Source organism: Eptesicus fuscus, chromosome 16 (assembly GCF_027574615.1).
Source record: "Eptesicus fuscus isolate TK198812 chromosome 16, DD_ASM_mEF_20220401, whole genome shotgun sequence".
Taxonomy (NCBI): Eukaryota; Metazoa; Chordata; class Mammalia; order Chiroptera; family Vespertilionidae; genus Eptesicus; species Eptesicus fuscus.
The window spans coordinates 21,663,788-21,685,008 of record NC_072488.1 but is presented as its reverse complement, the minus strand read 5'-3'; the positions used below and the strand labels follow the sequence as shown (position 1 = coordinate 21,685,008).

Here is a 21,221-nt window from a genome sequence, read left to right as displayed (position 1 = left end):
TTCAGGTCGCTGGCTTTTATATATATAGAGAGAGTGCCAGTGTGCATCATATGTACTGGCCAGTCGGACGGACATATGATTGGTCACTTAGCCTTTTATATATAGAGAAGATTACAACAATGCATATATTACATATGCTTTTCAGTTATGTCACCCATACTCCTATGGATTGAATTTTTCCTTTAAAATTTTTAAAGCTTAAATGAAATAATAGATTTTGTTTAAAAAGCAGTAGTTGCCCTGGACCGTGTGGCTGTTGGTTGGGTGTCGTCCCATGCACTGAAAGGTTGCTAGTTCAATTCCTGGTCAAAGCACATGTACAGGTTTCAGGTTTAATCCCTGGAAAGGGGCATAGAGGAGGCAGCCATCGATGTTTTGCTCTCACATCAATGTTTCTTTGTCTCTCTGACTTGCTCTCAAAATATCAATTAAAAAATCTAAAAAAAAAAAAAAAAGGGCAGCAGTAGCCAAGTAGAGTACTGTCTCATTTTGAGATTAGACATCCATCTGCTTTGTCAATGTGTTTGAAATATCACTAACATTGGTTGAAGTTGCTTAAATATTTTATCTTAAGATACCATAAGAACGGTATTCTTAATAGCATAAAATAATGACAAATCAATAAAGCTGATAATTTGGGCCAGTTAGTGTGCTATTGCACATTAAGGATATGCAATATACTTCTAAGGATCTGGAAAACAAATAATGTATTCTAAAAGATAACAAGTGAAACTTTTTTGGACTTACCTTTATTTCTGCTCCTTTTGACTTTTTTTGCCAATCCCACACAGTAAGCATATGCTCATTGGAGTCATCAATAACACATAAGTGAACACCAGAATCCTAAAGAAAAGTCAATTATAGGCATTTAAAATTTTTCAGATAAGGCTGACTTTCTAGGAACAAGTACCATATTATTAAAACAGTCAACATTAAGATAATCCAAAATCCTTTAAATGTATAATTCCTTGAAATATAATGAATATACTACTAAAACTGATTTCTTTCAGAAATATAATATTCTTTGAAAAAATATTTTCCAGTTTTAATTTTTTCCCTAAGTTGATTTCTACTTGCCACCTAGCCACTTTTATTCAGAGATAGCAAATAATTCATTTTGAGGATTGTCCCTTAGTCCCCCCTTGCCTTCTTGTATTTAAAGTATAGTCCTTAGCCAGTTTGGCTCAGTGGATAGAGCGTTGGATTGCGAACTGAAGGGTCCCAGGTTCAATTCTGATCAAGGGTACATGCCTGGGTTGCAGGCTTGATCCCCAGTAGGGGGCGTGCAGGAGGCAGCCTATCAAGATCAATGATTCTTTCCCATCACTGATGTTTCTCTCTCTCTCTCCCTCTCCCTTCCTCTCTGAAATCAATAAAAACATATTAAAAAAAGAAAAAATAAATTATAGTCCCTCGAGGTAGGCATAAAATGTATATAATTTTATAACTTTGTTCCTAAGTTTTTGTAGTCAATGAAACAAGCTAAAATTAATGGCTTGTTTTAAAGTTTGCCAATTTCAACTTTCCATGATATACATTAATATGAACAAACAAAATAAATAAAAGCATAACCAAATTCCTTTATATTTATTTTTCCAATGTGATTTTCATTCACATAATTTAAGTCTCCCAGTTTAAGAAAAAAGAAGTGTGGACATTAAAAAATTATTTTTTTGCCCAGCTGGTGTGGCTCAGGGATTAAGCGTTGACTTAAGAACCAGGAGGTCACAGTTCAATTCCCAGTCAGTGTTCATGTCCAGGTTTTGGGCTCGGTCCCCAGTAGGGGGTGTGCAGGAGGCAGCCAATTAGTGATTCATTCTCATCATTGATGTTTTTCTCTCTCCCTCTTCCTGCCTCTCTGAAGTCAATAAAAATATGTTTAAAAAATTTTTTTTGCCCTTACTAGCATTTGCAGCATATACTTTAAATGTCCATGGAACAAAGAAATACTGTGATGAAGAGGAGAGGTACTGAGAAAGGTCAGAGTTTATTCTCTTCTCTTTATTTTTCTTTTAACCTGTACCAGAATGATTATCTAAACCAGGAAAAGTTAGAGTAGGAGGCAATCCAAGATAGTCTTAATATTTTAACAATATCAACAAATGACAAAAGTTTCTGCTACAGAAATTTTAGGGGGGTTGGGGGGAAGGTAGCAAAAGTATTTCCTTTCTGTCCTGTCCTTTTATCTCCTTTTCTAAATGCCTTTCTCACAATTCCTGACTCATTTGAACCTTGACACTCAGTGCTTTCAAGCTAACAAAATTCCCATATCCACCCAAATTTATCTTTCTGTTCTAAAAATATCCCTTCCTCCTGATGTCGCACAAAACTCCCATAATCCAGAATATAGTTGCTGATACCTAGGAACTGAAGAGATTATATGAATATATTAATATATTCTAAAGTATGAATGGGACCCAATAAAATCTGGAGGGATATTTATATTTGAAACTAAAAATTATGGATCCTGCCCTCGTCAGTGTGGCTCAGCTGGTTGGAGCGTCATCCCGTACACCAAAAGGTTGCAGGTTTAATTCCTGGTCAGGGCACATATCTAGATTGTGGGTTCGATCCCCAGCCGAGGAGAGTGAGAGGCAACCCATCGATATTTCTCTCTCTCTGTAAAACAAAAAAAAATTATGGAGCCTAAAATGTAGCTCTCCTACATTTAAATTAATATGAATAATTACATATAATTTAAGAGTGAAGAGACGGTTTAAATTAGTAACATCCTGTTTTATTTCCCCTCAGAATAAAGCTTCGAGGTTTAGGTAAAATTGTTATACACTGAATTTTAAACTCATGTTGTCATTAATTCAGAGCCATGATAATTCATGATTTTAGTGAATATAAAGTTCTGTCTTTTGCTCCAACATGACATTAAGAAAAGACAGTATTTGTGCATAATCGACCAAGTTTCAGGTCTGTGAATTTTCTAAATAAAATAGAGCTCCGTTATCCAAGCTAAACAAAAGTACAACTTACTGCTTGTTTTACTTTCACTATGCCAACCATGTATTCCTCTAACATTTCCCAATACTACACGAGAATTTTATTTCAGGACAGAAAAAAATTAAGTATAATTAAGTGTAATATTCTGGATCCTAGCTAAACCAAAGTACTTTAGTATTTAGGTTAAAATGCTGGCTCTAGCTAATATCCCATATTTCAATTCAGAGTTATCACTTTCTATGAATGTACAGACACAAAAATTAGCTTAACTTCTTTTTGGCTTCTTTGTACCTCTTGCTTACTCCTTTAAAAATTATTACTTACAGCTTTTGAAAAATCCAGGCATCCTACTCCACGCTCAAAAGTTCCAAGTCCAATGATCTGCAGTGTGGATAGACTAACTGAATCCCACACTCTGACATGGGGTTGCAGAGGCTGCAAAAACAAGGGGAAAAACATAAGCTAGGACTAACTGGTATATAGGTGGATGCCAATGAATACCACTACAACACAGAACTGTTTACTGTCTTAAAAAAGTCATAGAGATGAATAAATATCTAATAAAAAATAGCTACTACATTTAGACATGCCCTCAAAGAATCGTGAGCAGGTATTTTCTTCTCATACCATGAAAATAAGGATATAACAACAGTGATAATAGTTGTAGCAGCAGATGATCTGAACATTTCTCAAGTGCCATATACTATTCTAAGTACATCACATGTATTAATTAGTTTAATCTTCATAATTCTATGACCTATTTACTATTACAATCACCATTTCACAAATGAGGAAACTGAGATATAGAGATTTAAATAACTTGTCCAAAATTACACAGCTATTAAAAGGTGGAGTTAGGATTCAAACCCAGAAAAATTTGCTCTGGATATCCTGCTTTTAGCATTACCTTTATTCTTAGGAAAAGAATACTTTTTAAAATCAGTGCTCAATAAACTGCTAAGCTAACAGTTCTTAAAACATAATCTGGAACTGGAAGGGGTCTTATAAGTCTTCAAATATAATCCCTCCAAGTCCTTTTCATGAAAGAAACAAGCCAGAGAATGCCATGAGCACAGACATATACTTCTAATCAGTCATCATTAATATTCACTGTTGATCCTAACAAATAAGGGATTTGTTATTTAAGCCTATTTAGTAAAACTGAATAGCAACTAAAAATTTTCAAGTATTATCAGCGCTACTCATATATAAAATTAATTTAGGGAAATTGCAGTACCTATAGCAAACACTGATAACTTATTCTATGTTAAAAAATATATATAACGCCCAGCCGCCATGGCTCAGTGGTTGAGCCTTGACCTATGAACACAGGAGGTCACGGTTTGATTCCTGGTCAGGCCACATGCCTAGGATGTGGGTTTGGTCCCTGGTAGGGGGTGTGCAGGAGGCAGCCAATTAATGATTCTCGCTCATCATTTATGTTTCTCTCTCTCTCTTCCTCTCCCTTCCTCTCTGAATTCAATAAAAATATATAAAAAATATGTAAGTTAACAATCTTATCAGTATTCCCATTTTTAAAAGTAAGTAGTTTCCTTAAGGAGCACACTTGTTTCTTTGTGTGTATGGTTTTTTTTAAAATCAGGAGAGGAAGAGAGAGAATCAATGATTAGAAAATCACTGATCAGCTGCCTCCTGAACACCCCACACTGGGGATCGAGCCCGTAACCCGGGCGTATGCTCTGACCGGGAATCGAACCATTACCTCCTGGTTCATAGGTCGATGCTCAACCACTGAGCCACGCTGGTTGGGCGAGAAGACTTGATTTTTAGAAAAAAATATTTAAGTAGTATAATTCTCTTTTGGTTTTTAGAATGTTTTTACATTCTAATATTTTTTTCCTTGCTTATACTAGAAATAATAGTTACATTTTAGAAGAGTAAATTGAGATTAAAAGTTGTCATCAATCCCATTCTAGTAGTAATGTCACTAGGCACAGAAGGCATAAAACTGAGACACTCACCCTTCCATCTTTATCCACTCCAGCTATCTGTCCAGTTGCAATCCTAATTTTGTCAGGATGTATAGCAAGGCTGAAAAGCAGTATTAACAACAATTTTAAATACAGGAATCATACGCAACAGCCAGAAATATGCCTTAGTATCAACATTTTTCAAACAGTTTTTTAATCATTAAAAAATCTCCCAGTGACCTATTTCTTTTTCTTTAACAAATCAAATAAAAATCAAGTATAAAAAGATTTCTTTTCTAAGTTTCTAGCTGTACTTCTTTCTTTATTAAACTTGACAAATTAACAAAACACTAAATCTGAAGAAAATATTTATTCATAATTGTGGCTTAATAAATTAAACTTTTCTTTTTTTCCCCCCTTCTACCTACGCACCCTTCTTTCCCCTCTAGTAATCACCATGCTGTTATGTTGCCTGTGACTATGAGTTGTTTTGTTTTTTGCTTAATTTCTCCACCTAAATTGTTTTCATATGTCCAAGTTCCTTTCTAGGTCTGCACCTATGTACATATACATATTTCACATGGGTTTAATACAGTGAAAATGCATAATGCATTGTAATCTTAATCTATTAAAACATGAGCATTAAGGGTTTCAAGATGGTGGCTGAGTATGTGGATTTTTCTTGCACCAAACTGGAAATAAAGCTAAACTGGGGAACATTCACCCTGAATTACCAACTAAAGACCAGTTGAAGAGGAGGCTTTTAAACAAGGAAGGGCAGAAACCACCTTGAGACTGAGAAGGAGGGAGGGAGAGAGAGAGAAACATTGATATGAGAGAGAAACATCAATTGGTTGTCTCCTGTACGCACCCTGACTGGAGAGCAAACCCGCAACTTAGTACCTGTTCAATAGCTAGCATGATATGGGCGGGAGTTAGCCTCATAGTCAGCCAGCCTGAGGAGAGATTCCACCCACAAATGGGACAATAACAATCAAGACCCAATTACAAAAGGAGAGCCAAAATAACCCACACAAATCCATACATGTGATACATCACATAAACAAAATGAAAGATAAGAATCACTGATCATATCAACAGATATAAAAAAAGCATTTGATAAAATCCAGGACCCTTTATGATAAAAACTCTCAGTAGGTGGGAATATAGGGATCACGCCTCAACATAATAATAAATGCCATCTATAAAAACTCTACAGCCAATATAACGCTCAATGGGCAAAAACTAAAAGCATTTCTCTCAAGATCAGAAACAAGACAAGGATGTCCACTTTCACTACTCTTATTCAACATAGTGCTGGAAGTCCTAGCCACAGCAATCAGATAAGAAGAAGAAATAAAAGGCATCCAAATTAGAAAGGAGGTACTAAAATTGTCATTATTCACAGGTGACATATTATACATAGAAAACCCTAAATAATCCACCAAAAAACTACTACATCTAATAAATGAAGTTGGCAAAGTAGCAGGATACAAAATTAATATTCAGAAATCGGTGGCATTTTTATACACCAATAACACTCTCAGAAACTAAAAAAAATCCTATTTACAATTGCAACAACAAAAAAGAAGGTACCTAGGAATAAACTTAACCAATGAGGTATAAGACCTGTCTGTACTCGGAAAACTAAAGGACACGAAAAAAACAGAGGAAAATGCAACAAGTAGAAGCATATACCATATTCATGGATCGGAAGAATTAACATCATTAAAATGTTCATATTACTCAAAGCAATCTATATAGATTCAACGTAATTCCTATTAATATACCAATGACATATTTCACAGATCTAGAACAAATATTCCGAACATTTATTTGGAACCATAAAAGCCCCAAATAGCCTCAGCAATCTTGAGTAGCAAGAACAAAGTTGGAGGGTCACAATACCAGATTTCAAACTACACTACAAAGCCACCGTAATCTAAACTGCCCGGTACTGGCGCAAGAACAGGCATATAGATAAACTAAACAGAACAGAGAACCCACAAATCAACCCATGCCTTTATGGTTAATTAATATTTGACAAAGGAGGCAAGAGCATGCAGTGGAGTACAAACAGTCTCTTCAATAAATGATGTTGAGAAAATTGGACAGTTACATGCAAAATAGTGCAACTAGACCATCAACTTACACCATACACAAGAAAAAATAAAAAATGGATAAAAGACATAAGGCAATAAATTGCAGGCATCTCTCAGAGCATTATTTTGCTGATATTCTTCTGAAGGAAATATAGGAAAAAATAAATAAATGGGACTACATCAAACTAAAAAGCTTCTGTACAGGAAAATAAACCCTCAACAAAACAAAAAGGGAACCCACGATATGGGAGAAGATATTCACCAATGATTCATCTCATAAGGGGTTAATTTCAATATATATAAAAGAACCAATACAGATCAACACCAGGAAGACAAACAATACAATTAAAAATGGGCAAAGGACCTGAATAGACACTTCTCCAAAGAGTACATATACATGGCCAATAGACATATGAAAAAATGCTCAACGTCACTAATCATCAGAGAAATGCAAATTAAAACTACAATGAGGTATCACCTACCACCTATCAGAATGGCTACTATCAATAAATCAGCAAACGACAGGAGCTGGAAGGGATGTGGGGAAAAGGGAACCTAGTGCACTGTTGGTGGGAATGCAGACTGGTGCAGCCACTGTGGAAAACAGTATGGAGTTTCCTCAAAAAACTAACAATGGATCTGTTTTTAAAAAATATATTTTTTAATTGATTTTTAGAGAGGAAGGGCATGAATCTGGGTTGCAGGTTTGATCCCCTGGCCCAGTCAGGGCTTGTTCGGGAGGCAACCAATCGATATTTCTCTCACACACTGATGTTTCTCTCTCTCGCCCCTTCTCTCCCTTCCTTCCACTCTTTCTAAAAGGCAATGCCCGTAATATCCTTAAATTCTGAGGTGTCCACAAGAAATCATTTCCAATAAAACCAAGATTTTTAAAACTCCAAGAAACAAAAATGAGAGCATGAAATTAAAAAACGAACAATGTTAAATGATACCAACCATTTCACACAGTCTGTATGACCCAGGTAGTGCCGTTGAGTTCTCTCCTCATAATTAAATAGTACTACTACTGATGCTATGAAATAAACTATTTCCCCGGTAGGAAGAAGGTAAACATTAGCTCGACAGTCCTTTCCTCGATAACCATATCTTAAAAGAAAGAGTCAAGGTTTTAAACAAGCATAATATTCAAGGTGTTAAATTAACATTTTTTTCAAGGATACATAAAGATATCAGAAAGGTATAATGTAAAGAGGACTGGATTGGAATTTGAAAACTCATGTTTGCCAGTGTACTTGAGTCTTAATTTCCCCATTTAACGGACAAATATAGATTGAGTTCCTGATGTGTCAGGCACAGAGCTAAATATACAAACCTATGTGAGGCCTATGTCCCTGGAGCTTAGGCTCTGGCAAAAATGACAAAAACAAACACCAATGATATCGTTAGAAATTGTGGGGGGAAATAACAGCACGGTAGAAGAATAAAAGGACCTAATTTAAATGGAGAGAAAAAGAGGGATCAAAAGAAGGGCTATCTGAGAAAGTGACATTTATGCTTGACCTAAATGATAAAGCAGAGATTGTCAGGCACAGTTTGGTAGGCAGAGTATATGGTAAACAGTTGTACAGAATTATAGGATTGGAGAGATTTCCCAAGCTAATTTCTGCCAAAAGGAGGGAATGATTCAAGGGGTGAGGAAAGAGGATGTAGGAGAACAGAGACAGAAAGCAGAGTTCAAACTATTAGCTCCCTTCTGCTTCACTGTGAGTTTCTTAGACGCTCTGAGAGAAGGGAGAATTTCTAAGTGAAATTAGGAGAGCTCTGCTGCATATAGTCATTTTTTAAAAAGTCTGGCTAAGAACAGAAGTTAATTCTGGAATTAAAAGCAACCTTGTTAATTTGAGCTCTTAATTCGTATTTCCTAGGTTACAAAATACTTAACTGACGTTTTCTTATTTAATTCTCACAACAGACCTGTGAGGTAGGGGTTATGAACCTCTTTTTCAAGCAAAGAAAGTAAGTTTTACTGGGGGTTAGTGGCAGAGCCATGACTCAAACACTAGTCTTCCAATTTCAGTCTAATGCCTTTGCTATCATATCACAAAAACCTACCATAATGATCTAAAATATTGCTTGTCCTATTCAAAGACATTAATTTTGGTGAATTTTAAATTGCTAACAGCAAAATATATAAAACATGTAAAAGGATCAGAGGTTGGTAAGCTTATTACATTTACTTTCTGATATAAAAATCATTTTGATAGAGGTTAGGTAAACTAATTTTCTTAAATGAAGCCAGAGAATTTGCTGTCACGGTAAAAAAGGATACACCCACTCCAGTTTGAGCTTCTCAGGAGGCAGTTCTGTTCTGATGTCATCATAGTTGTCAACATCAGAAGGAATAAACATTGTAATTGGCCGACCTCGCATAAACATTTTAACATAGTCTCCTTCTGTTGAAACACAAGACAAAAATTAAATCAGAGATGTCTTTTCTGAATAACCACAGAAAAGTGATTAATGTAATATGATAAAAATAGCTACTTTAGAGTTCTAGTCTTATTATACATCATTGTTTTTGTGTATAAAAATCTAGACCAAAACATTGTAAGAAAAAACTATTTTTTTCCTTAAATGAGAGTAACTATTTTCATAATTAAAATATTTATGTGTGTAAGTTGACACATTTCAACAAGGCCAGGAAGGTTGAAGTAGAAAAATGCAAAAGAAAATAATTTTGTCATGGAAGTTTATTTAACAGTTGAAAAGAAGAAAGAGATTATCAAAGGTAGACAACAACCATGTCTACCACACTATTTGATCAACCTACTGATGATTTAATGACTTACAAAAAATACAGTCTCAGAACATTCCAGAAGGAGAGGCGTCAAATACCCTCATAAGTCAGGATGGGGAGAAAGACTCAGAGCTCTGCTATACAGGCTGTGAGAAGAGCTGGAAGGGAAAAGATGACCAATGTCCCTCACTGCACAATTGGGCCTACAAGCAGCCCTGGGTCTAAGCAATTAAATTCTACTATAATACAACTAGAGACCCAATGCATAAAATTCGTGCAAGGGGCTCGGCCCTCACAGCCGCAGCCTTCACAGCCCTGGCTTCATCCGGAGGTTGTCCGGAAGGATGTCCAGTCTAATTAGCATATTATGCTGTTATTATTATAAATAACATTTTAAAGACAATGCCAGAAAACAGTTTCTAATTAACAGCCTAGGTTCTAAAACATCTTTTATTTCATAAACCAATGGCTGTTTATAAGATCTACAATAGTCTAAAACTAAAAATATCAAAAAGACAACTCCAGAATCAAATCAATCTTTATTATAAACCTTTTACAAGTGGAACAATATTTCACTTAATTAAACAGATGAAATTATTACTTATGCCTTAAAAAAAAAAAAAAAAAAAGACGACACCAAAAAGCCCCAGTATTCCTACCTACATACAGATAGGTTTAATACATGTTGACAGTGGGTACAAAATAGTTACAAAAGAACCTAAAGAGGAGGAGAAAATAAGGGACTGAGTACAAAGCATAGGAAGTGTCTATCACTTGTCAAGTTGTGCGGACACAGACTGAAAATGTGGTCATCAACCAGAGGCTGATACAACCTTAGGACCTCTAATAATGACCTACACTGCTAAGGAGAAGAGTACATAATACTTCAATACTTTACATAATGCAAACCGAAGAAGGAAAGATACATTACTTTGCTGAAAGTCTACAAGTATTTCTTCAGAGTCATATTTAAAAATTATGCTTGTTATGGGTGAGAAGTTCAAGTTATTTTTATTATTATTACTCACAGTGTGCTCAGCCTCTCAGATCTAAGAACAGGCCAACACCTCCCACGCCACGATTTTAACACCACATGATGTATGTCTTTATTACTTCTGAATCTAAGAGTGGGCTCTGCTTCCTGGTGATTTTTAGCAGAGCTGAACTTTGATAACTAAATGATTACTAGCTTCAACTATTTCCCTTCTGCAACCATCCTTATCTGTATTTCCTTGTCTGTCGCCCCACCCACCACAGTTTGCTTTCTTATCAATGTGAATTTGTTATATAATTTGCAATTGTTCTTAAATTTTTAAAAAGATATATATTTTATTGATTTTTTACAGAGAGGAAGGGAGAGGGATAGAGTGTTAGAAACATCGATGAGAGAGAAAGATCGATCAGCTGCCTCCTGCACACCTCCCACTGGGGATGTGCCCGCAACCAAGGTACATGTCCTTGACCCAAATTGAACCTGGGACCCTCCAGTCCGCTGGCCGACGCTCTATCCACTGAGCTAAACCGGTTAGGGCGTGAATTTCTCCCAGAATCTTTGATCACATGTGTATATCATAAATGCTTTCTGAATAAAAAAGAAAGCATTTAATAGATGCTTCTATCACCTCTTAGAGTAGATTGTATGTCCAGCAAAGGGAATAGGTTTAGGATAGTATAAAAGAAAAAAACAAAACAAATCAAAACAAAAACGCTCACCTTTGCTAACAGAATACCATACTGATTTCTTTACCAACTTTCAAGCAGCACTAGCAACTAAGTAAAAGTAAAGGAATTACCTACCTAGAAATTCTGTGGAATAGTGTTAATAAAAATACCATAAACACCATTAGTTCATTTCTCTAGACACATATAATGTTGGAACTGAAAGAAATCTTAGAGCTCACCTACTTCCAGTCCCACTTTTACAGAGGGGAAACTAAGGCTCAGAGAGCTCAAATGAGTTTTTAGATTGTTTTCCAAAATTTTGTGTATTATGTAGAACTTGGGAAACATACTGAATGAATGATAAACTGGGATAAATAAACTAAACTTTATCTTACCTGTGTTCCTTTTACTTTTTAAAATGTGGCTACTAGAACATTTTATTTTTTTACTTTATTTATTTTTTATATATATGTTTCTATTGGACAGTATTGTTCACACAAATGGTAAGTGAAAGGGCTAAAGAGAATGAAACGGGGCAGAGAAAACTTACTGTGCTTAGCAGATATCTTGCAGAAAGCTTGCAGCCTTGAGCCCCGCATAGCCCAGATAACCACTAGCCATCTGACGCTGGGAGGAATCAAGGACGGACCGGACTCTTACGTCAGCAGAGCAGCTTACAGCCAGCAAAAATTAATAAAAACCTCTCTCTCCCTGCTCTCTTGGCTGATGCCTTTCTCGGTCTCAGCTCACCGCACCCACGTGCCTGGAATAAAATCTCTTTTGATATATCATGGCCTCATGTCATAGGTGCGTGATGCCGGCCCACTCCGAATCTTTCAGTAAGGTCCTCAGGCTAGTCCAAAGAAGTCCAATTACCTGACAATACAGCTTACTTATATTTCAAATAATATTAGCTTGAGCTCTGAATCCCAACAGTAGGAAACAGAAGAGGAAGGTGATGTTTCTGCTCTATTATCTTTGAGAAGAGTGAATGCTAGTTAAAATTTTGAAATGCTTGATGCTACACTTTCCTTTCTATGTTCTTCTCACACCACCCCAGCACTTCCTCTTCAGCCTCCTCAGGTTTTGTTAACCTTCTACCTTAGCATTTTCCCTAGTCTGTCCTGTCCCTCAAAGTGCTCCAAATTCCCTAATCCAAATCCTATGGGATATTACCTCCAGTGTTCTGAGAAAAGTTTTGCTAAAATGATTCCTAATGATGTACATAACTGATTATTAAAGTTGCTTATACATTTAAAAGACTTTAATCAAAATTTATTAATCTTTCACAGATTGTGAAAAAGTGAAAGGAAAACTTCAGACCGAGTGGAAAAGGAAGTTATTACTGGATAGCTCTGCTCCATGATCAGTTCCTCCAGGTATTTTTTTCACATCTTGCCCTATTTCTGGGTTTATAAATTTAACAAACAAACAAAGAAACAACCAGCCTTCTGAACTTTGGGAATGCTTACAATTTAAAGCATCATTCTCCCCCAAATTTTCACTTTCAGAATCCATTAAAATATTTTTTAAACAATCTTTAGAACTAAAAAGTCCATCAAAACTAGAATTTGCATTTTACCTTGAACTAAAATATAGTTGTAGAGTGTGACACTACCTAATATCAATAAACAGAAAATTAAAGATTCTTTAGTTTGAGCTTTGTCTCTGATATTAACAGTTACAGTCCCCAAAATCAGAGAGCTAAACAACAGACTTATAAACAAGACTAGAGGCCCAATGCACGAAATTCGTGCATGGGTAGGCTCCCTAGTGGCTGCCGGCTGCAGGCCAGGGCTTCCCTTCCCCCTCCCCACTGCCTGCGCCCCCACTGGCCAGGGCGGGGCTGGTCAGGGGGAGGAGCTGCGGGCAGTTGGCCGGCTGGCCCTGCCCCCTGGTCAAACTCCCAGTTGAGGAGACAATTTGCATATTAGGCTTTTATTATATAGGATGTTAGAAATATTGATTACAATGTTACAGTAGCTGTGACAAAGATCATTTTAGGCAGGCTAAAATACTTTCTTAAAAAGAATATATTTTTCAAGCATAAAATTTCAAATCCGTTAATGACCCAGCTATATGGTAGTAATGATTTAACATTTTAAAATTCCAATGAAACAGTGTAATCTGTAAGTATATTTGGACTCTAACTAGGAATTTGATTTGTCCTATCATAAAGTCTAAATTTCACCCCTTTCCAAGGTCTAGCTGTAAAAGTTGGTCACAAAATAAACAAATTTTAAAAGGGAGAGGTGAATTAAGAGGAATATAAACAAATCTTATTAATCCTTTTTAAAGATTTCAAAAATTCCTATTTGTGGTGCTTGCCAAATGTTATATAGTTATTTTTGACCAAGTACTGAAATTCTACCTTAATTTTCTTTGTTCTATAGGCAGAGTTCTACTGGCTAGTAAGTTTTACTGAATTCTTAATTACGGGGAGTGAGGTGGTGATGAGTATGCATAATAAAGATATAAAAGATGTGAACCCAGCCCCTTAGGAGCTGACAACACAGGCATAAACAAGTCTTACACATCTAATCAACTCTCATACTAATTACTGTAATAAGTCAAGTTGCAGTTAACTACTTTCTTAAATCTAAACCTCCTTTAATCAGATTTCTCTTTGGTGTTTTGTTTACAACTGTGATTATCATAAAAATTACTTGAAAATATCAGATATGGGAGCTTGCTTAAGCATTTTAGATTATCTTTACTGCCTGGAAAAGTCTTTCTTTGGGAAAAGATAGAAAAGAAGTCTATTCCAACAATATAAACACATAAAACTTCTAAACACTGGCTAAACTGCTGAAAATTTCCCTGAACTAAAGCAAAATATGGTTGTATTTTAAAAATTCTCTCAGATCACTCATTTAAATGCTCAAAAAGTTATTTTAAGCACTAAATGAAAAAAAATGTTCATTACATCAGCATATACCAAGTTGTATTAAATTTTTCTAAAGAAATTTAAAAAAATAAACTTCAGATGTCAAAACATTTTTTTATGTTAAAAACTATTCAGTCTTATTTCTTTATTAACATTCTCTTTGTCTCATAATATAAAGATAACTAATCACAAGTTACATGGACATGACAGGGGAGAACCTTTCCACCTTGGTGGTGTTTCTGCTACAGGAAAGGTTACTGTTTTCCTCCTTGAGGTTGGATTCAGTTTACCAAGCGCTCAGCATTCTGCACAGTCAGCCCTATGCGTCTTGCACATCCTTTTCACTTGTTACAGAAAACCAGGGCTTGCTGGACCACTGCTGTGGTGAGAACGCCCTGAGAACTTCCTGGCAAAGGCATCAGCGCTCATAAATAAACAAATCCATCGCTTGTGCACATGCTGATTCTCGTTTTTCAAAAAGTCAATTGAAAAAGTGGTTTTAAAAACAGAAAGATGTGTCCTTGAGTTTTTTGTTTCCTCTCACAAAAGATTCCCTGGGATTTGCAAGAGGCTATTATTATGATATTCATTTTTTTAAGCTTTTTTAAAAAATTTAAGTTCATTATTGTTTAATGTATTTTATATGTCTCCTTTCCCCCCCCCCCTCCCCCATTGACTTCTCCTAGATGTCAAAATATTTATCCCTTCTAGCTCTTTCTCAATTCAGTACAGTAGAAAGAGAATCAGGAGCTCACAGGGAGATAATAAAAACCTGTACATGAAATTTTAATGAAACAGGATTAAGGAGAGGCTTCAACTTCACCTTAAATGCTTTATTTCTAAACAAAACAAAACACAAAAAACAACAACAAACAAATCCCTGCAGTCTGAGTCAAACAAAGCAAAATATAAAGATCTAATAGATCTGGGTGGTCACTATATAGGGGCTAGCTATATATTATTTGCATACATTTCAGAAAGATTAAAATATTTCACAATCTTTAAAACATTTAAAAAGCATTATTAAAAGAAATACTCAAAATAATATTTTTGGTGAAACAGTTCCAGAGGAACCAATTATAAGTATAGTTCAGGAATGTGCCACATGATTTATTTTACTTTGCCTTTTCTCCCAATCTTGGTATATGTCACTGATCAACTGTACCTCTTTATACTAAGCCTGATCACAAGTTTCAAAATTATTTTCAAAGTGCTTCAGGAAAATAGTAATTGTTACAGTGAGCAACACATCATAAAGTCTAATTGCCATTTCTGGACAAAATGGATTTTTAACTATGTTATCTTAGTTAATTGACATGCTTTAGGAATGAAGATTTTCTGATTAAATACATTTCCTAGTTTAGATTTTTTTTTAAAACATATGCTTATAGTTGTGAAATATGGTATGGGTGAAAAGTTTTCAATCAGAATAAAATAAATATGCATAAGACTAGGATGTTCTCTTATGAAAAGTCATTATTTCCCATGTCCAAAGGGCGAGCAGTTGGGGCTTTTTTCTCAATTAAAAATAAGGAAAAAGAATTTTAAGAACACATTATTAAATGTTGGGACAGTTTATATTAAAAAAATAATTGGAGAGCCTTTAAACATATTTTAATCTAGAAGATTGTTACCAACAACATCAAGAAATCAGACCTGTGCTTTTACAGGGCTTTTAAAAAATCTCTAATGGAGAAAACATGTTCTTTTTTATCTCTTTTAAAATATAGAGAATACTTGGACAAGCCCAGACCTAGGGATCTAAGTAATGTTTATTTAGCCCATTTTAAGAGGCCCAATATCTAAGTTTTAGAAGTATTTTTTTTTGAAATGCAATATTTGGTTCCATGTCTTTCTTTCCTGCTATTCAATAAACTAAAAAGACTTAAAGCAAGCACCCTTTTTCCTTAATTCTGAAATTGCAAAATTTTGGGTACCATCTCAGCTCAGTTAAGGGCTTTTTGACTTTTTGTTTGTTTGTTTGTTTCAAACTGTACACCCTCATAGCAGGTGAGAATATACTCCCTCACAATAGGTAACAATATATCGACAGTGTCAGTAGGACTATTAGCCTATATACCTTATAGATAAGTTTTAGTTATTCTTTCAGATACAATGCTCAATTTACAGAAGTATGATCAGGTCTTTGGACAGAATGCCTGGAGCCAACAGGTCAGAAAACAACACAAGGCACTGAACAAAAGCACCTGTATTCAAATTCTTTAAAACAAGTTAGTGAAGGAATGGGGGGGGGGAGGGAGGGGGGGAGGGAGTTGTTCTCCATTTTCTATTTGCTGCAAGAAAGAACTTTCAAAAGTTATTAGAGACTCTTAGTGCTGTCTAGTATAGAAGGAACTGAGGTCCAAAGTCTCAGTTACAAGAAAAAAATTATCAGATGAACAATGTTTCATGTTTTTAAATAATTTCTTTTGGCAAATGGAATTTTGAGCTTCTCCTCAATTTACACTCATAATTTTAATCATTATAGGATTCTGATTCTTTAAACTTCGGTGGTACAGGTCACTTTACCACTAACTAGGTCTCATGCTTACGCTCTTTCCTCTATACCACTTTGCTTCCCTTTCCTAAATGAGGTGCCTAATGAAGCTTCTGTTCTTTAGAATCAATCAGTATTTTATAAATGTAATAAGTACAAAATTGTATGCACACTACAATCAATGATCTCCTTGCTGATTCTTAACACAGCAAGAAATATCTTGCCTTAGGGCTCATGTACTTCCAGATTTCTCTGCTCATGCAAAATATAAGTCTCACAAAGTTCAGACATTGTAACTGCTGAATCCTGGAGTGCCTAGGATAGGTCTTGACAAAATAAGCACTTGTTAACTAAGTATTTGTTAAATGAATGTTTAAAATGTGTATCTGATTTCACTTAGCATGACACATGTGAAGTAAGTCAGTCAGGAAAAGACAAGTATCACATGATTGCACTCATATGTGGAATCTAAGTAACAAAATAAATGGATAAATGGAGTGGATCCCGAGACATGGAAGCATGGAACAGAGTGCGGAATCTCAGAGGGAAGGTGGGGGAGGATGGTTGGTAATCAACCAAAACCCTTGTATGCATATATGCATAACCTATGGACACAGACAATAGGGTGCTGAAGGCCTGGGGTGTGGAGGGCAGGGGCAGGCTGGAGGAGGTCAATGGGGGAAAAGGGAGAACATATGTAATACTTTCAACAATAAAGAATTATTTTAAAAAAGTGTATTTGATAAAGAATAAAGAAACACCTCAGAACTGGAATAGCTTTTAAAATTACAAGATTACTTAAGAGTTTTCTTTTTCCAATTTTATAAATGATTTTTAGATTATTTGAACTGTGTGGCTACAACAAATTACCAAAGGCATTTAGACAATTATGTATTTCAAAATGACTTGTACTTTTCATCTGAAGCCATTTTTAGACAGGCAGTTTAGTAGCTAATAAATTGTCAATTTACGTCTCAATTTTCTAAAATATAACAACTATTCTTCCTGCTACATACACCTGTAACTAGGATATCACTGCATGATTTGACAATTAAGCAAGAATGAATCTCATCTTAGAGCAGTGAAACTATAAGAGGAAGCGTGTGATTTGGTGGTTGATGAGTTCCCTTTTCCTCAATTAAGCAGATTTCTCTCCAGTAGGAATCTGAGTCATTCAGGTTCTTAACATGATCAGACAATTAATTATGTGCTAAGATGCTATACAGGGAAAATGATTAAAGATTATCAAAGCCTGAAAAAACACACAGCAATAGCAGTAACTTGAGGGCATTCAGGTTTTTGCCTTAAAATGAGGACATGTGAAACTTATTTTCCATATTTAAAAAATGTAATAGACTTGATAACCATTATAAGGATGAGCTTATAGGCTGTATTCATTTTGCTTATTACAAAATTTGTCAGATTATTATCTATTTTCCCCAATAATTTTATAAAAGTTAGCTCAAAAGCTTTCTAATCAATAACTTACCAAATGAATAGGTATTGTACTAGAAACCTAACTGCTACATCTAACAATAAATAGTCCCACAGGAAAATTTCTTCAGTTTAACTTGAGGTGCTAAGTCTTTATTTCTCTTGTGATGGGAGCAGAATGTGCCAGAAATAGCAATGAAAGTGTTTAGGCTTCTGGGATTTGAGTGTAGATAAAGATCTAAATCAGTAAGAGCCTCTTTTCAGTGGTTTAACCTGTCCTTCCACACACACCTAGCTTCAGAGATTGCCCTGTGTACATCTCATTGCATCTCCCAGTGCCTTCATGCATGGTTTCCTTCCTTCGCCTAAGTGCTGATCAGAACATGCAGCTTACATACAGCTCTTCTCCTACCACTCTGCTGTGGCTGAAGGATTCAGGCCTTCGAAGTAAAATTTTCTCTGCTATCACTCACCTAAATGTATCAAATATAAATAGGCTTCTTCCCAAATCAAAACAGATGGCTTGGAGCAAGTCACACTTGTCATTGTCAAAAAGAGCTAAAGAAATCAATAAATCATATTTTAAAGATAGTCCAAAAATAACACATATTTTGGATTAATACCTAAGGTGTAAGTAAATGTGCTGTGAAATATGCTATTCAAAATGAATACCAAACTTTAAAAATATATCTACAATTTTATCAAATGAAGGTCATCTATTTAATGGTCATTTTTTCATCTTACAACACATTTTAGTGCAAGGATTTAACAACTGAAATTTACTTGATATGATGTGCCAGGTACTATATGTTTAAACACTTTATTACCTTCATAATAATCATTTAGGATTTATTATTGTCTCATGAGAAAACAAAAAACTTAAGAAAATGGCTTACTGGATAGAGCGTTGGCCTGTGGACTAAAGGGTCCTGGGTTCAATTCCAGTCAAGGGCATGTACCTTGGTTGCAGGCTCCATCCCTGGCCTCAGTTGGGGTGTGGGCAAGAGGCAACCAATCCATGTGTCTCCCTGTCTGCCTCTCCACCTTCCTTTCACTTTCCCTAAAAATCAATGGGGAAAACTATCCTCAGGTGAGGATTAGCCCTTTGCACTCGCTTGCTTTTTTCTCGATTCCTGCTACCGATGCTAACCGTGTCGAGTCACACTCGACATCCGAGTGCAAAAGGTTAATACCTCTCCCCCCACAAAAATAAGTAGTAATCTCAAGTCACAAAGCTAAGTAATGGTGAATCCACTCTCTGGACTCCAAAATACATGTGTTTAAACATCTACAGTCAAGCATGTCAAACTCGTGTTTATTTAAATGAGGCATGCGGCCCGCCGGCTGTGAGTATGACATGCTTGGTACACTATGTTGCTTGCTACACAGCAGATTAAGTCTTATAGACAACTTAAGTGTAACTGTTCAAAACCAAACTCTTATTCTTTTCTATACATCTACTCTTCCTCAAATGTCATTTTAGTAGATGCCTCGTACCTAGTTGCTCAAGCTAACCTTCATAGACCCCCCTCTGTTCCTTATCTCTTCTATCCCACCTATTCTTAAACTATCTAGAATCTACCCACGCCTTTCTAAAGATTTTTATAGATTCTGTCTCAATTTCAGTCAGGCCTGTACTACCTAACAGGCTGAAATACAAGAGTTCTCCCTAAAGATACACTCTAGTGTTAAAAGTACACTGCAGATAGAATACAACTCATTAAAGTGGCAAAGGAATTGACTCAAATTAAAAAAAAAAAATCTAAATGCAAGCAACAATTGATATTAAATTCCACCATCTGGGACAATCTTTTTGAGGTAAAAAATTCTTATAACAGAACTTATTTTTCTATTATCTTTTCCAGTTTTCCATCACATCAATCTTTCTAGACACTGGCATTAAAACCCTGTTTAGTGATGCTTCTATAGCAAAAATCTTCCCTTTTAAATACATTTATTTACCTAAATACCTGAATAGTACTGAAAACTGTCACCAATTCAAACCATTCACTTATTACATACTAATCTTAAGTTCCTTTTTCCTTCCAAAGAACATACTTCAACATGAGAAAAAGGCAGGTAGTTCTTTCTCATTTATCCTGTAAGGATTTTATAAAATTTAAGCTCTTTAGCAAAACATGTAATAATAACAGCACCTTTTTACAGTTATGGTGTCTTCTATTTTTAAAGTACTTTCATATATAGAGGATGAGCAAAAGTAGGTTTACAATTGTGAGTACACAAAACAGTTTATAAAGCTACTGTGATAAATCATAACCTGCATGTCTAGTTCCATATGAACTGTAAACCTACTTTTGCCTACACCTGTATATTATTTCATCCTTTAGCAGCCATGTGACATAAGCTTTATAGTTATTATTCTCAGATAAGAAAATTCTAAGAGACATTATCATTTTGCCTAGGTCACAAGGCTATTATCTAGAAGAACCAGGACTAAACACCAAACACAGAGATTTTCCATTTACTGCTCTTTCCAGTACATATCACTACTTCTATTTTTAAAAAATGTTTTTAAAAAATGTCATGTCTTCGTAAATAAAAATCTCATTATTTCCTTCAACTATTTCAACCATTGCTTGTCTATACTTAACTATAAAAGAGGGAAAAAGTAAGACCTAACTAAAAGTGAAGAATGCAAGCTAAAATCAACTTCATTTAAAATCTCTAAGAAAAAGAAATAATCCAAAGATTACAAATAAATATTTCACCTGTTATTGAAACTAAAGATGGTAAAAATTCATAGAAATCAAGTTAAATCTCAACAAAAATGTTAATCATAATGTATCTGGTTAACGTAACAGTCAGAAAATAAAAATAACTACGACACACAGAAATGAAGTGTAAAAAGCATGCACAAAAAGGACATGCTTTCATTTAGAGAGCATGCTTCAATTAAATCTGCAGGCAATCTAAGGGGAATATAAAACTGATGTATAAAACTTACCTACTTTGAAATTAAATACACATTTACAGAAAG

At 35.2% G+C, this 21,221-nt stretch overlaps 1 protein-coding gene across 2 annotated transcripts in view; it reads right to left on the bottom strand.

The window, feature by feature from the left end:
- Nucleotides 1-21,221, bottom strand: part of EML4 (EMAP like 4) — a 148,635-nt gene that overhangs the window by 43,354 nt on the left and 84,060 nt on the right. For both annotated transcript variants that reach the window (XM_008162201.3, XM_054727897.1), the window contains exons 7-11: nt 9,276-9,399; nt 7,943-8,092; nt 4,935-5,004; nt 3,277-3,387; nt 748-843 (exon numbers count right to left, since the gene is read on the bottom strand). In XM_008162201.3, coding sequence (XP_008160423.1) covers nt 748-843; nt 3,277-3,387; nt 4,935-5,004; nt 7,943-8,092; nt 9,276-9,399 — 551 coding nt within the window. The remainder of the gene's footprint in view (nt 1-747; nt 844-3,276; nt 3,388-4,934; nt 5,005-7,942; nt 8,093-9,275; nt 9,400-21,221) is intronic.